Genomic DNA, 17,430 nt, shown 5'->3' on the forward strand with positions numbered 1-17,430 from the left:
TTTTGTGACGTCTACGAGTCACGCGAGAAAGCGTTGCCCTGCGTGAATTGCAGTAACCATGGTTACAACCGCGACACTTTCCGGTTATGTAATGTATCCACCCGGGGTTCCGTTTACTTGAATGTGATCCTGTAGAGCAAGATTAATTCAATATTAATGGCGTCTGTGAGTTTTTTTACTCGTGGAATTAGGTGTTGTTGTAAGACCGATACAGAAAAAGGAAATTATTGTATTTTATATATTTAAATATTTTTTGGGAATAACGCTTTATTGAGTAAAACGCAAATACACTTTCATACACATTAAATCCACTGCAATGTTGGGTGAACATAGTTACCAAATTGCACAAACAATCCAAATAACAAAATATAAATAAACAAACATGCCGGGAGGAAAACATAAGTGAAATACAAATACCAAAATGTTTAAAATATTATTAATTTATATGGCCTTCCGATTATGGGTAAATTATATGGACACATCTTATTGTTTTGTATCACATTGAAAGTGATTCTTCTACTCAGGAATTTGGACCTGAGACTGTAGAATTTGGCTATAATTATAATAAGGTTTCTTTTGGCTTTGATTTATGTGTCTGAGAGTTGTATCCTTTAATATGGCAGTGTGTATTATTTAGTGCCTCGGTCCTGGGTGTCAACATTTGTTGGCCAGGAGAGGGTCGGGCGCCACCAGGCTGTACTTGCCCATTACACACAACAGGAAAAGTTCCAAAATGGTCCAAAAAAATCATTAAACCCAAAAAGCATATAAGTTACAGGCAAATAAACGAACTATCACATAATTATGTGTTTTTATAATACTCATAGGTCAAGAAATCAGCATTCATTTTCAATCACTTGACCCTCACCTAAAGAGACCGTGTGTAATATTTAGTGTCTCCTAGTGGGACAAAAAATTGGTAAAAAAAAAAAAAGAAAAATTGACACTTCTACTCTACAGCATATAATTAACCTATACTTTATGTTGATAATATGTGTATCATTTGCCCTCATGTAGGTTTTAGATTAGGGGATGGTGTCATAATATTTTGCAATAGTCTTTGATCTGTGCAGCCCTTTGAGACTCTGTGTTTAAGGGCTTTAAAAAAAACTTGTCTAGTGAAAAATATTATGAATTCTCATTCTAATGGTATTTTAATTTTAAAGGAAAAAAAAAATCATAGTTTGAGAAATTTGTATTTTACCTAGTGGAATCGCTGCCATGGTTGTCTTGTATCTTGCTGCTCCGCTGTAGTCTTGGCACTGGTTCTCGTTCACATCAGACAATACAGTGCCATCTAGTAGTCGAATGTAACACACAGGGCCTTTAAGAGAGCTGATATATTTGTTCACCATCGTGCTGCTACGGGTACTTAAAAACCTCCAAAAGACTGAGCAAAAAAATAATAAGATGTGCAAATTTTTCACTTTTATTTACTGCTTTTTGGCAGTAGTTTTTCGGTTGCACTTCACCAAACAGTGACATCTGGTGGTCAAATAATACACACTGTCCCTTTATATTAAATTTGAGATTGTTTTAAATTGAAAATTGCATCATTCCAAACAAAATCGGCATGAAACGGCCAAACAACAATACTGTACACATACCTGTCAACCTGTACGGTTTTGCCATACAAAGTACGTTTTTTTATGCATTTTAAGACGAGTACGACGTGCAAGGAAATCTGTACAGAAAAAAGTAAATTTGTCAATGATGGGTACCATCCGGTATACACCGACTATCACGGAACGGCAAACCAATCAAGTCAAACGAGTTCGCCGCGGAAGCCTTTATCTCGGTATCGTTTTTTTCGTTGCAAACGAAGTGAGCGGTTTGATGCTACTGTGCGCATGCGTCTGCCGCCTGGGGATTTCCCATCAAGCATGATTCAGATTCCGATTATTTTGTATTTTGTACGGTAAAATACGACCGTTTGTACGGACATGGAGCCGTGGTGGTTGACAGATATGTGTACAGCAGAGGTCTCCAACGTTGTTTTTTGGAGGAAGCGGGGTGCCTGTGGGCTTGTTCTTAAAATAGCTAACAAGTGCTGGGTCATTGTGATTTTCTAGTATTTTTTGTGGTTGTCTGACTCTATTTAACCCTACTTCCAAAATTTAACCCGGTAAAAACATAGCAACAACATAATACATTGAGATATTAGAAATGCATATTAAATTGGGTGCACTTTGCGCGAATCAGTAACGAAAAGTATTAATTAAAATGTTGGAGACCCCTGGTAGAAAGCATTACTGTATACATAGGGTTGGGTAGGGTTACTTTAACTTGATTACTTTCAATTACTTTTGGATTACTCCCATACCAAATATGCTAATAAAAGACAAAAGAAACTAAATATGAACAATATTACTGAATTTTGTGCAGGCTTAGGGAGTAACGGAATACATGGAACGGCAAAATTGATGTTGGCAAGCTGTTTGGATATATTTTCATTTTGTTTCGGTCACATTTTGTGTTAGTTTTGCCGGAGATCAAAGCCAGGAGAGAAAGCTTACCACGTGTTGTGAGTCATAATTTTATTCATATTTAGTTTCTTTTGTCTTTTATTAGCATATTTGGTATTAGAGTAATCCAAAAGTAATTGAAAGTAATCAAGTTAAAGTAACCCTACCCAACCCTGAGTATATTTATGATGCGATATTTTGGTCATCCAGGCCACAAGTAGCGATGAAGAATTGTATTCATTGTTTGCGTGTTGTACCAAATAAACAGCGCCTCATGAACATCCAAGCCACGGGTGTCGCTAGTGAGCTAAAATCATTGGGGTGTGGTCTTCTTCTTCCAGGGCGGAGCTGGCAAGGATGTTCCGATCACACGTCACGTCGCGTCACGTCAGTCGGCGTGACCGACGGCGGCTTCGGTCAATGCTCTCTCAGCGTCGCCCCGACCGCTAAACTTTTTCTTTCGAAACCCGAAACATTCGCCCGACATTCGGAAGGAGTCGAACCGTCATTCGTCGCGGCGCCCGGGCGGCCTGTTCCACAATGGCTTTTCTCTACGACTACGTCACGCAGGAGCAACTCGCTGGCTTTGACAAGTACAAGGTAGCATGCTAACAGCTAGCACATGTATGTTCATCTCTACATGTGTGCGTGCGTGTGTGGGAGGAACTACGTGCACATCCTGCAGCATCTTCACAAAACCGCTTATGCATTGATATCGAGTTTATAGCTTCCACGAAGAACCGCTCGAAATGGACCTTTATTTACACCCATAAAACATGAAATAAATCATGTAAATATCAATTGTTCATCAGGAAATAACACTTGACTCGTAAATCTGGGAAAAAAACGTTTGACAGTCATTGCAAAACCCATTTATAGACGCCAAGGTTTCGTCCAAAAGACGTCTCTAGTTGAAAAGCAAAATTTAGAAAGTCTTTGTCAAGACCTCGAAAAGCCATCTTTTCGACGTCTTTGCCAAGGTGACTTTCGGCGTTGAACCATTATAAAGGAAGAAAACACAACAGTAATACCGTAAATTGAATTTATTGACTCAAAGTTGTCATTGACTAACAATTCCAACAAAATCAGCTTGAAATGACAATCAAAGTATTAAAGTTGCGTCTAAAAGACGTCTTTCGGGGTGTTGAACTTGGACCATGCTAGAGGAGGTACACAACAATAAAGCAGGTAAATGTAATTTATTCAACCATCAGACACTAGTTGAAAATACATGAAGATGCCAAGGTTCTGTACATCATTATTTGGTTGAATAAAACGTATTTTCAACGTCTATGTCTAGACTACTGAGTTTGGTCAGGTATGACAGGTCATTTACACCACAATAACACAAAAAAGCCCTGTAAACATCATTTATTCAAACCAATCAAAGACTGATTAAAATGACAGGAAAAGGATACGATGATTTCTTCCAAAAGACTTATTTGGTGGAAAAGTAAAAGTTAGAAAAATGTCTTGGTCAAGCGATTAAAAGTACGTCTTTTTACCGTCGTTGTCAAGACCACTTTTGAAAGGTTGGATTTGGGCCATTTAATAGGACGTAAACAGTCTGGTGTGTGCAGCCCTTTGAGACTTCTTGTGATTAAGGGCTGGACAAATAAACATGACTTGAGTTATTACTTGATTCAAATTTGATTCATTTACATATAATTCTTCCTTGATAACCAACCCTGCTGACACTGTTTTAAAGGACATAATCAAGACGCTTAGGTTCTGTACATCCTTATTTGGTTGGAATATAAATGATTTTCAACGTCTTAAGCAAGAGTATATGATTGGGGTTTAATTTAGTCCATGTTAGATGATGTTCAAACAAAAAATCCTGTAAACTTCATTTATTCGCCTGGAATTCTATTTCACTGAAAAAGGTGCCATGGTTCAGTCCCAATGACTTTCTTTGGTGGAATAGTAAAAGTTAAAAAATGTCTTTGTTAAAGATTAATAAGACGTCTTTTGAACATTGTTAATACTACTTGGATTTGGACCATGTTCGATGAAGTAAAGGCAACAATAAATTCTATAAAGATCATTATTCACACATAATTCTTTCTCGATAAATCAACCCAGTCTAAACTGATAGAAAAGACACCAAGGTTCCATCCAAAAAACGTCTCTATCTGCTTGTACAAAACAAACAGAGGTAGAGCGCTCGTCTTGGGATCAAGAGGTCGCAGGTTCGATTCCCGGCTCCTCCGTGTTATATGTCGAAGTGTCCTTGGGCAAGACACTGAATCCCTAATGCCCCCAATAAGCAGGTAGGCATGACTGACTCCCTATTGGTGTGTGTGTGTGTGTGTGTGTGTGTGTGTGTGAGTGAATGGGTAAGTGTGATGCACACACACAATCAGCACTTGAAAAGCGCTATATAAATGCAGACCATTTACCATTCCTTCTATAGTGTAGCTAAGACCGCTTGAGTCTTTGAACAATAAATCCTGTAAACGTCATTCATTCAAAAATCAAAAACTGGTTGAAAATACATTGTAAAAACTGTTAAAGTATGCCACGGTTCTGACCAAAAGACGTCTTTTCAACGTCTTTGTTAAGACGAGCTCTGGGGTTTTGAATCTGGATCCTGTTAGACAAAGTAAACACTACTATAATCCTGTAAATGTCAAACATACAATCTGCAAATAAATGTTAAAAGACGTCAGTCTTCTGTCTAAAATTGTTGAAGAAAAAAACCCATTCTTTGTCCAGACGACTTCTAGAGGGTTGAATTTGAGCCATGTTAGACAAGGTCAATACAACCCGGATTCAGACGTCGATTTTCGGACTTGTAATGGTGCTTTTAAGAATATTGAGCAAATGTGATTAATTGTGCTCAAAAAATTCTTAAAAAAGAAAGCCAAGAAGATAAGTGTTTACTGAAATGAAACTCTTAATCACAAATTCATATCATATATATCATGGGGATTTTCAGGAGTTGTTTGTCTTGCCATCACATTTGAATTTTTTTTTTTACAGTCAAAAGAAAAAATAGAGTCAGAGCAGAGTCGCTGAACAATATTTGTTAAACTGACATTTTTCACATATTTTTATGTATCAGATGGTCAATCTACATGTGCACTCTTTTATTTACTAATTTAGCAAACGATTGACTAACATAGGCCTGAGTTCCATTCTAGACTGTTAGGAAAAAACAATCCGGTTACATCGTAAAAAGTCCTGCCGGCAAAATGGTAGTGAGACGTAATGCCCCAGTGTGTATCATATAGCGACACCTGGTGGTGTGAAAATACTTCATTCACTTACACATGGCCACTTAGCCTTCACAGTTGAGCCCTGCATGTGATGCTCGCCAAGCCCCCTTATTCAGGCATATTTTTAATTTTTTTCTCCACTGTTTTCTTCTCTAGTCGTTTATGTTAGGAGTTGGCTGCAGGCTATTACTCACTGCTATGGTCATTGTCAGCTGCTCTGTGTTAATAAAGCTTACTCCGCCCTTCAGTGTCGCTCTGCTTCCTTTTTGGTAGCTTCACCTGCTAGCTGCTAAAGTAAGCCATTTAATACCAGCTCTGACCAACTCCAGCTATGTGTTCTTTTCTGCCGCTCCATGTGTATCTATAGCACTGTGTCTTTTGTTGTTGCTGGCTGAAATTCATGCAGGGGTTCTAAATTTTCCGCTTCCGTAGTGTCTTGTTCAACTCTTCAATGCTTTAACGACCTCTTGGGGTGAATTACCACACGCTGTCACGATAAGCTTATTTCTGGGTTAGTGCGGGTGCTTGAAATAATTGAAAATGCTTGAATTTAATGTGTTTTCAAGTTTTGAATTTTGCGTAAAGTGCTTGTAAATGCTTGAAATTGTTAACATGTTTCTCAACAAGGCTGCATAAAATGACACAGACACTACTCTTTGGTGACGTTCTTTCTCCGTGATTAATAGCCACTGGCATTCGTTTGTATGGTATTGTCCTATGAAGCGTTATTGCCTTTTACGAGTTGCACCCAAGAGGACAGGTGCACGCGACACCCAAGCAGAGCACTATGAAATGTGTATTCGTGCAAGGATTTTGTATCAATTATTGACATTTGTTATGGGCCATGCACAAATTTAAGTGGTAAATTGTTATGGGAACTTACTGCAACTGAAAATGTAAGATACATATTACTGCCATTTTTACCCAAGACTTATATCCGGTGAGATTTGTCACAAAAATAAATATATTTGAGATTAATCCAATAAGTACATTGTAAAATTCTCACTAGCTTTTTTCATTTAATGGTACAGTATTGGAGAAATTGAAAATGTAGCTTTAAAAGTCCCTAAAAGTGCTTGGATTTGGCTATGAAAAAAGTGTACAAACCATCTTTTAAAGAGTTGCGTGTCTTGTAATATTTTTTTCCATTTTGCTGGTTTTAAAGCCAAACTTTATCAAATGATTACAAAGCAAGCCCTCAATGTGAATCATGACACACAGACGCTTTAAAAACAACTGAATTGAGATACTGTTCGTTGCGGCTGAGGTTGAAGCTCATGTGTGATCATATTGCAGGATGTGGTTTGCTACTCCTCCCCGCAAATTCCAAAATTAGCATAACTTAACAGCGATCACTTAGTGTCCTGATGTTTTTAACCCTTTAACTTTCCAACTGCTGAGAGGCAAAGTCATGTCTTCGTGATTATTTCGGTTCACAAATCAACAGACCCATAAAGTTATTTTCAATTTGCCTGTTAGCCTCAAACCTTTTGACACCACTCCTGGCCAATAGCAGGCTTCTTTTATGGCCTTCAACTCTCATTAGCCTTTAAGGGCCTGTATTGATAGAACTGAGATCACTTTCTTTAGCTCTGAATATCTTTAGCCAGTAGTAACCGATTTAAAGGATTATTGACACATTGGTTAATTAGATTCTGAAAAGAAGAATAAGCAGATATTCACTGTCTTTTCAAATTAGACCCCAAAATAAACTTGCGTTAATGCACTCGTGATTGATTTTTACGCACCATAGCGTGTACAATCATTGATTTATTTTCAGAAAGAGAAGTAAAACATTTACAACTCTTTCAAAATGTCTAAAAAAGTTAGCCAAAGTAAAATACACAATTGCAAAAGTTTTATTGGTGTAAATTGGTTGTTTCCTTTTGAAAACGCCTAACCTACCCCTTTTCATGTTGTGATCAAATTTGACAAGGTACCAGGTAAAGCTTTAAGCTATTGTCTCACCTGTTTTCTATCTAAGATGCCCATGTTACACTCATCTGCGGGCATTTGATTGCAAACAAGATTCAGATGGGAATAAAAATATTCTATTTCTGTGTATTCCGACTTAGAAAACTCCATTTTAGCCGCACTTGCAGGACTCCAAACGATTAAAAACAGCATTTAATTTACTTTGGGTAGGTCATCGATTTGGAGTTTATGCAAATTTTCCAGGAATGTTAAGATGTTAATGCCCTCAAGTCACTTACTGACTGCTGTGTTGTAATAATGGCAATCCTGATACTATTTTTTGTTTGTATTTGCAGTACAGCGCAGTGGACTCCAATCCTTTGTCCGTCTATGTCATGCACCCCTTCTGGAACTTTGTAGTGAAGGTGAGAAATACGAGATTACGCGCCACTCCTTCCCATGTTGCGTCATGCTACCTATTACCTTTTTGCCACGTGGCAATTACCTTGGTTATGAAAACGTACGCGATCTAAGATATGAGATTGACATTTAAAGACCATATTTATAGTATTGCTTCACGAAAACATACATAGTGGTACATTCAGAGAGTTATTCATTTAAAAGGGGGGAATTATTTTTATTTTCTAAACATTTTTTATTATGACTCGATAAGAGGACCTCTGAGATTTGATTTGTGCAGTTGGCAGATAAGTTTGGTCTTTTTTCTTTTTTTACTATTAAGAGTTGATGTGATTTTCAATGTTTGTACGGCTGCTTGAAATCCTTAAATGCTCACATTTTAATGTTTTCAAGGTTTGAAAAGTGCTTGAATTTTGGGTGGAGTGCTTGAAATGGTTGCCATGTTTCTCGACAGTTTAGCTCAATCGGGAAATGGTGCCCCTACGATCCTATTGGTTATGGGATACAACCACCTACCCACCCTGACTCGATAGACGCATTAGAAGGCAAACTTTAGAAGAATAATGTACATGGTGGGATTAATCATTATGACAGTTAGTCAATACTTATTACTTTTAACATTAAATAATGTATTTCATTTTTGAATGATACTAGAGAAATTGGAAATTTTGCTTTGAAGTCCTTAAGAAATGCTTGTATTTGGTCATGAATATGGTGTACGAACCCTGATTTAGGAAACAATATTTTGCAAATATTTTCCTAAATCAGAAGTTGCTGCAATAATTTAACAAATATTTTATATTTTCATATTTAAATCAGTACCTGACATAGAAAATGGGGGATCATTTTGTTATCTTACTATTAAAACTTTCAAAAATACAATAAAATCATTCAAGGTAACTCATATTTCAATTGTGTATTTGTTTTGTGTATTCATTTAACAAAATAATCATACAAATACTAAACTAGCAAAATGGTCTGAAAGAAAAAGGTTGATCATTCAGTTAACTGTCAATTAAAAACCTAAAAATATAATTATAAATACTAAAAACTATTTTATTTGGATTTTATTTTCATTGTAATCAATAAACTACAACAAATATTTAAATCCGGCAAAATGATCTGACATTGAAAAAGGGCTATCATCTTGTTAACTTACCATTAAAAATGGTAAAATTGAAAGCATTTTAAGGATTTTTATATTTGTATTTTGATTTTTATTGTAAAGGACAACAAATACTACTTCACTTGACGGATAAAAATAATTTTGCAAACTTCTTATTTAAAACTTTTAAGCATAATAAAATAATTGTAGGGGCAGCACGGCGGCACAGTGGTTAGCGCGTGTGCGGCACGGTTCTGAGGTCATGAGCTCGAACCTCCTTTGTGGAGTTTGCATGTTCTCCCCGTGCTTGCGTGGGTTCCCTCCGGGAACTCCGGTATCTCCCACATTCCTAAAACATGCATGTTAGGTTAATTGGCCAAACCGATTTGTCCCTAGGTGTGAAGGAGCGAGTTAATGGTTGTCTGTCTCTGTGTGCCCTGCGACTGGCTAGCAACCAGTTCAGGGTGTCCCCTGCCCACTGCCCTAAGATAGCTGGGATGGGCTCCAGCACCCCCGCGACCCTACTGAGTATAAGCGGTGCAGATAATGGATGGATGGAAAATAATTGTATTCATTTTTTATACTTATTTCAATAAGAAAACAAATAACACAACTAGCAAAATTATCTGACAAAAAAAAAATATTTTCTACTAAGGTATCTAAAAATAATCAAATTATTTTATTTATATTAATGAAACACAACAAATACTTAAAACAAGCAACCCTGCCTTAGCACAGATGAGATCATTTTGCTTATAACTATTAAAATAATTATTAAAATTGCATAATTAATGTTCATACATTCTATAATAAAAACGTAAATGAGCAAAATTATCTGCCAGGGAAACCAGAAAAAACAATTATTATATTTATTATTCTCGTATCCTTCAATTTCAGTATTTGCCCAAGTGGTTGGCCCCGAACCTCATCACCTTCACCGGCTTCATGTTCCTGGTGGTTAACTTCCTCATGTTGGCCTTCTATGACTTCGACTTCAACGCCTCAGGTGTGTAGTCAAGATGGGGCACATAGATACCATGTGAGGAAAAGGGGACGCTCGTCATGATGGGACACCGAGAAAACCATGCTAGGAGGAAAAATGCACTTGCCTTTTTGTTGGCACCACTGATGTGGCACCACTGATGATTGGTAAATAGTCATAATGGGGCAAAGAGAAACCATGTAAGCAGGGATGTGATTTTTCCGCTAATTCGCGGAATTCCGCTTTTTTTATCTCCAAAAATAAAATTTTAAAATTTCCGGTGTTTTAATTGGTAAAAAAAAACGATTTCGTCTCGACAGCATGCCATTTGAGTGTTTCCGTAACTGAAATGAAACGTACTTGCGATTGGTTGAAGTCTCGTGTTGACCAATAAACGCGCTTGTTATAGGAGTGTGCCATTGTTCATTTCTCACACGTTTTTGCCGGGTGTTTAAAGAAAGATGTCCGTGATCGAACGCAAAGATGCTCCGCGAGCTAAAGAAATTGATAAGATTGTAAAAAACAAGTTTCGATGGGACTGGTTGGAGAAGGAATTATCTACGAATGTTGGAAAGAAGACTGTGACGAATTTGTTCAATGACTTTATTCGGAAGATCGATCGTGCCGGGAAAGCACTTTGCATTTGGTGTCATGATACCATCGACTATGGTGGGAGAGGTTTCAAAGCTCTTGAAAGTCACGCAAAGAGCAAAAAACACGTGAAAGAACTCCAGTCAGCTATGTCGGCGGGAGTCTCGTACTCCTGGTAGGGTTACCCAAGCCGAACAGGTCGAAGGGTAGAGTCCAGACTAAGAGTGATCCCAAAAGCTGGTGGCGGCACGCTTTGAGGCGGTTTCCTACAGACCTGGATCCCGTTAGCCGCCTGCAGTTGTAGAAAGATGCCGGTCGTCTAGGGTCTCCCTTGCCACTGGAACCATCTTCTTTACAATTAAGATAGTGGCGTTGGGGAAATGTTTTTTAATGTGACTGATTTTGAGTTGACTTAAACTGTAATTTTATATGGGATAGTTCAATATACATTGAAAATTTATGCTGTTGTCTTGTCTATTTCTTTGTCATCTGAGTGCATTGAAAGTACTTAAAAAAACCCATGAGCTCCGGGGGGGGGCTTCGCCCCACTTTTCCCCCCACCAGGGCACTGCCCTGGTCCTACCTGGTTTCCCCCCCCCCCCCCCCCCAGCTAGCAATCACCCCCCCCCCCGCTAATTTTCAGATAATTTCACTTTGGTCAAATCACATCCCTGTGTAAGGAGTTTATCGGCACCCCCGATAAGGTCAGTAAATATTCACCGTGGGGCATAGAGAAACCGTATGAGGAAGAGAAGTTCTCAACATTGTGTTGGTACCACCAATAATGTCTGTTAATAGATCTGATATGGCACAGAAAAAAACGTGTAAGGAAAAAAAGGATGTTTAATATTATTTCTCTGTGCGATTCCAGCCGCCGGCTACCAGCACGTGCCCAGTTGGGTGTGGGTGACGGCCGGCATCTTTAACTTTCTGGCCTACACGCTCGGTGAGTGACCCACGTTGGCGTGACCCCCCCCCTCCATCTCATTGGTTGATGTCGCTTCCCTGCAGATGGCGTGGACGGCAAGCAGGCGCGGCGCACCAACTCCTCCACACCACTGGGGGAGCTGTTCGACCACGGGCTGGACAGCTGGGCCTGTATCTTCTTTGTGGCCACCGTCTACTCCATATTCGGGCGCGGACCCACTGGTGTGGGCGTGGCCACGCTCTATTACATCCTGTGGGTGGTGCTGTTCTCATTCATCTTGTCTCACTGGGAGAAGTACAACACGGGCGTGCTTTTCTTGCCGTGGGGCTACGACATCAGTCAAGTGGTGAGTTGACGATGTCGCAAAACTTAACAGAATTTTCCGTCATTTTATGAACTTTTGGCTTCCAGACTATCTCGGTGGTCTACGTGGTGACAGCAGTTGTGGGGGTGGAGACCTGGTACCAGCCTGTTTTCTTCCACTTCCTCTACAGAGATCTTTTCACCTTCATGATCGTTGGTGAGTTGCACGTAGAACAGCGGATGGATTTACTGTTATCCCTTCTTTATCACTGTTAATGGGGACCAGAACCACCTGCGATATATGCTGAAATCTGCGTAGTGCCGCGTGTCCCCCTTTCATTTTTTACATTCACTATGTTGGCCCCAGTTTGCAGCAATAGTCGACCAGGGATAATGGATTGCGGTCGCACAGGTGCTGTTTATTTTAGACGGAAAGAACTGAAAAACAAAGCTGCCACGCATGACACAAATTTGCTCTCTTGGTAATAGTCGACTGGTGATAATGGATTACAGCCAAAATGGTGCAGTTCATTTTATGCTAGCCCCATTGGGATGTGCTCTGCAGGTTCCTGACCGCAGCAATATATGCAGTCAGAGATAATGAATTGCAGTCGCACCAGTGTGGTTCACGTTTTGGTGTACATAATAACAAAGAGCCACTAAACCTGGCAAAAATCCACTCTGCTGGCTTAAGCGTGCATCAATATGCGATCAGGGATAATGAATCCCAGAATTATCTTTAACACATGAACTATGTAGTGCGTGTCAAGGTATTTGTATTAGCAAAGAGCACAGGGCAACAAGAACATTTAAAGCTTTTAATACATGATGGAAAAGTGAAGTTAGAAAACATCAAAATGCATTACTGGTAGAAGATTTAGCTTATTCCTTGTAGATTTTTGTAGATCTAGATAGCTCCAAAATGAGATACAAATCCAGGAGTCACGCCTCTGTTATTGTGACCGAAGTTGAGCCTTAATCTCCCATTTGCTGTTTTGCAGCCTGTTCCTTCACGGTGACGTTACCCATGAGCCTCTACAACGTCCTCAGGTGAGTCTAGCCGTCGCTAGCTAAATGGAACGACGCGTTAGCTCGACTCCTCTTTCCATTAAGGGCATACCGCAGCAACTCTTTGAAGCATGCCAGCACCTATGAGGCCTTCTTGCCCTTCCTTTCACCCGTGCTCCTCTTCATCCTGGCCACCGTTTGGGTCCTCTTCTCTCCGTCCGACATCTTGGAGATGCAGCCCAGGCTATACTACCTCATGGTGGGCACTGCCTTTGCCAACGTCACGGTAAGTACACCTAGTATTCTATGGGGGAGATAAGCATTCACAGGGTTCTTACGGAGGATTGGGATCTTTAAGAAAAGCTTGAGTTTAAATGTTTTCAAGGTCAGGAAAATGCTTAAATTTGGGGTGAGGTGCTTGAAATTGTCTGACACGATAGATCACGCTTGTAAATGAAGAAAAAGTGTAAAAATGCCGCCGAAGGCAAAGATCAGCAGTCTAAGACTGAACGAGTGAATCCACTATGCTTCTTATCAATATCATTAAATTGAGTCTAAATTTGGCTCATTTTCTGCTTTTTTTTACATTCTTTTTTGAATTTAGTCTTGAACTCAAGTATTACCCAACACCTGTAGATCATTTTTCTGTGTTTGTAAAAAAGTGTGACATATTGAAGCATTATGGCAGAATTCATGTCAGTTTATAGCAGCCCGTTAACAAAAAACTCCTAGATAGGAACAGTACAAAGTATGTGCTGGCAGCAAGAAAGCAATTGGTTCTTGAAAGTGCTTAAATTTGGTTATGAAAAAATAGTCAGTTCTACTTGCTAAAAATGGCCGTTTCCCTCCTCCCCACCAGTGCAAGCTGATCGTCTGCCAGATGAGCAACACGCGGTGCCAGCCGTTGAGTTGGCTGCTGCTGCCCATGATGTTGGTGGTGGCGTTGGCCGTTTGGGGCGGACCCGCCCACGAGACGCGACTGCTTTACGCGTGGACGGCCTTCGTGGTGCTGGCGCACGTACATTACGGCGTCTCGGTGGTGAGTAGCGGCCATTTTGACGTTTGTGGGGGAGTGCTAACAGAGGACCACTATTTGGCAAGTGCGCGCGCATGAAGATATTGTGTAGGATCAGTATTTAGCAAGTATTTTTTACTTTGTGCATGTACTGTTTTTTTTCTGGTGATCAGTATTTTGCAAGCATGCATGTGGTATGTTTTTGTGGAGAATTATCATTTGGTATCAGTATGTGACTCGCATCTTATGGTTTGTGTAGCGTCATATTTGGCAAGTGTGCATGCATTGGGTAGGAAATGGAGGATCATTATTTGGCCAGGAATCTGTACCTTGTGTTGGGTCATTATTTTGCAAGCGTCAAATGATTTGCTAAATGTCGGTATTTGGCAACGTGCATGTATAATGGTTTTAAGTAGAGCATTATTTTGCACAAGTTTGATGCTTTGTGTAGGATGATTGTCGGGAATTAGTTTTATACTTGGTGAAGGATTATCTGGCAAGTATTATTTGTGCTGAGTCATTATTTGGTAGATGTGCATGTATTATGTTTTGGTGTAGGGTCATTGTGCAAGGACCGTAAATTCCGGACTATAAGCCGCAACTTTTTTCCCAAACGTTCAACCCTGCGGCTTATTCAGTGATGCGGCCAATTTCTGTCATTTTTCTAACAGCCGCCAGCGGCGCTCGAGTACAAAGGGTAAGATTTAGACCGGTGGAATATATGCGCCGAGGAAGACTGCAACTACTTAGCTTGTGCACAAATTAAATTAGCGTAGACATATCCTCACCATGTAAAGTGCAATAAGAAAGGCACATGCTTTCAAGTTAAAAGCAATCGAGTGGTCCAGTAAAGAAGGAAACAGAGCTACTGCACGTAAACTTTACTTTGCGAGCGGGTTGTAAGCGTGTTTTTGAATAATGGAGCGCGGGATGACGTCTCTATGACAGTCTCTTTCCCATACTGGGGAAGACGACTTTGATGACGTCAGTTATAAGGAGGAAGTTGAACACGGTTTACCTTGATTTCTACAAGTACTGTATATTTTTTTCAGACCCAATTACTGCGTTGCGAGCGTGTTCCTAGTAGCGTTTTGCTACCCTTCACAGGCATGGTTTGGGATGAAAGTTTTAATATTATTATTAAAGCTTTGAAAACTCTCTGGGTGTACAGTCTTTCTTTGTAAATGTGTGTAACCATGTATAGTAAGTATTTATTTTAGAGACTCATTCTGATATGTTTTCCACGGGCGAATCAAAAACGGGAGCTGATGGGAAGTGGAGTAAAGGTGAGACGTTTTTGTGGACGCAGCGGACAATAGTGGATATATATTTTTCCCACCCTTACCTTTGGAAATATACTTTTTTTTTTCTTTGGATTATTTTCAACGGGACCCCGAATCTGCAGGTCGGCATGAAACCTTAAGTACCGGTATCATTTTCCGTTCATTTTGCTGGCTGTGGTTTTTGGTCTGTGTACTTTATATTCAGTTATAATCGCGGGTCGGGTTTGGGTTAATTTTGTGATTGTGTTACATGTTTTAATGTGAGCGCTTGTGTAAGTACAAAAGCGGTTATCCTCTTAAAATGTGGTGGGTGCGGCCTATAATCAGGTGCGTTCTATAGTCCGGAATTTACAGTATATTGTGTGCTGGGTCATTATTTAGCAAGGTTTTATTTTGTAGGTGTGCATGTATTATGTTTTGGTGTAGGATCATTATCTGGCAAGTATTTTTTTGTGCTGGGTCATTATTTGGTAGGTGTGTATGTATTATGGTTTGGTATAGGGTCATTATTGTGCAAGTATATTGTGTGCTTGGTCCTTATTTGGCAAGATTTTATTTTGTAGGTAGGCATGTATTATGTTTTGGTGTAAGACCATTATTTGGTGAGATTCTGTAGGTGTGCATGTTATGTTTTGGTGTAGGATCATTATTTGGCAAGGTTTTGTAGGTATGCATGTATTATGTTTTGGTGTAGGACCATTATTTGGCAAGTATTTTTTTTGTGTGCTGGCTCATTATTTGGTAAGTGTGGAGGGTCATTATGTGGCAACTATTTTATCAGAATCACTTAATATAATATTACATTATGACTTGTCAGGTTTTTTTGTAAATGTTTATGTGGAAAATACTGATCTGATGAGTGCTTTAGACTTGGTGCAGGATCATTATTTGGCAAGCATTTAATGGGTTTGATGAAAGTCGTTATGTAGCAACTGTGCACGTATTATGTTTTGGTGGAGGATCATTATTTGGCAAACGACAACTCCCTTATGTGCAGGTCCAACAACTGAGCGGCCATTTTGGAATCCAGGCCTTCTCGCTGCAGAAGCCCAGCACCGACTGACAGGAGGAAGAACGAATCGGCCTGAAAGGAGCAGAGGTGTAGAGACTCGCCCCAGATTCCCCCAATTGACGCAACGTCACTCATCACCGCGGCAACCGTATCCCCCTCATCGGGGGTCGGCGCCACCTTTTCCTACGGAAATAAAAACTAGGGGCCGATGCTATTACGAATGTATCATAAGAAGTCTGACTCCATAATTTCCAAAATGGAGTTAAATGATCCGCGGGTGATGCAGAGAAGCGTCTCACCTCTCGCCGATTCGTTGTCGTCGGCAACGACGGGCCGCTCGAATGAAGAGTGCGCCCCAAAATCCTCGCCACGGAGCAGGCTCACTCTGAGGGGAGCGAGCCCACGCCGACCGCACCTTTCTTTCGGTTTGATTTTACACAAAACAGGAAATGTTCGCACGGGCTGCCATCGGCTAGTGATGCCTGGTAGTTTCAAGCACATCAAAAATGGAATTTTTGCGTTTGTCTTTGATTATTTCTCACGGTTATTAACGTGCGCACTTTGTTGGTCTTTGAGAGCGCGTTTGTGTCGAATAGGAAAAAAAACGAGGAAATTTGAACGATCGACACACCGCTGATTTACGTGGTGCTATTCACACTCCATAACGTCGTTTAATGTTGGAACGTGTATTTTTCGGTTTATCTCTTAACTACTGTGTCGGAAATACTACTCTGTGTGCGTTTTTTTTTTTTTTTTTTTAATTAAACGCGAAGGAAATAAAACAAATCTGCAATGCTTTATATAAATAAATGCTACTTAAACTGAATATCTGTGTGTTAGATTTGTCTACTGGTCTCTATTCAAGTGTTTTATCAGAAATATTCAGCAGAGGACACAATTGTTTTGTTTACAAACCTTAAAGCCCCAGCGTGTAATAATTGACCCCTAGATGGCACTCTTGTCTAATGCGAACAAAAAAACAGTACTAAATGCAGCAAGATGCCAGACACATTGCAGCAACTTCTATTTTATATATATATTAATTAACATTGGTATAATAGTTCAGGTATTTTTTTCGTATCACTAGGCGGCACTTAATGGTAAACACTATATACCTATAAAATGATAATGGTTTTCTATTTGCTTGTGTTACCAGGTGTGGTCGGCAGGGGGCGCAACTGTC

At 39.7% G+C, this 17,430-nt stretch overlaps 2 protein-coding genes across 3 annotated transcripts in view; one reads left to right on the top strand and one right to left on the bottom strand.

Moving 5' to 3' along the window:
* Positions 1 to 2,810: 2,810 nt before the first annotated feature.
* On the top strand, positions 2,811 to 16,401 carry selenoi (selenoprotein I). Its single transcript, XM_088324669.1, has 10 exons — positions 2,811 to 3,065; positions 7,957 to 8,025; positions 10,023 to 10,131; positions 11,570 to 11,644; positions 11,710 to 11,972; positions 12,038 to 12,146; positions 12,931 to 12,979; positions 13,043 to 13,223; positions 13,797 to 13,976; positions 16,233 to 16,401. The coding sequence occupies exons 1-10, from the start codon at positions 3,006 to 3,008 to the stop codon at positions 16,338 to 16,340; spliced, it is 1,203 nt and encodes a 400-aa protein (XP_088180795.1). The 5' UTR covers positions 2,811 to 3,005; the 3' UTR covers positions 16,341 to 16,401.
* Positions 12,734 to 17,430, bottom strand: part of LOC148346066 (hormonally up-regulated neu tumor-associated kinase) — a 72,204-nt gene continuing 67,507 nt past the window's right edge. For both annotated transcript variants that reach the window (XM_088324667.1, XM_088324666.1), the window contains one exon: positions 12,734 to 13,241. The gene's annotated coding sequence lies outside the window, so the exon portion shown is untranslated. The remainder of the gene's footprint in view (positions 13,242 to 17,430) is intronic.

Source organism: Urocampus carinirostris, chromosome 20 (genome assembly GCF_059441175.1).
Source record: "Urocampus carinirostris isolate Australia breed hairy pipefish chromosome 20, RoL_Ucar_1.0, whole genome shotgun sequence".
NCBI lineage: Eukaryota > Metazoa > Chordata > Actinopteri > Syngnathiformes > Syngnathidae > Urocampus > Urocampus carinirostris.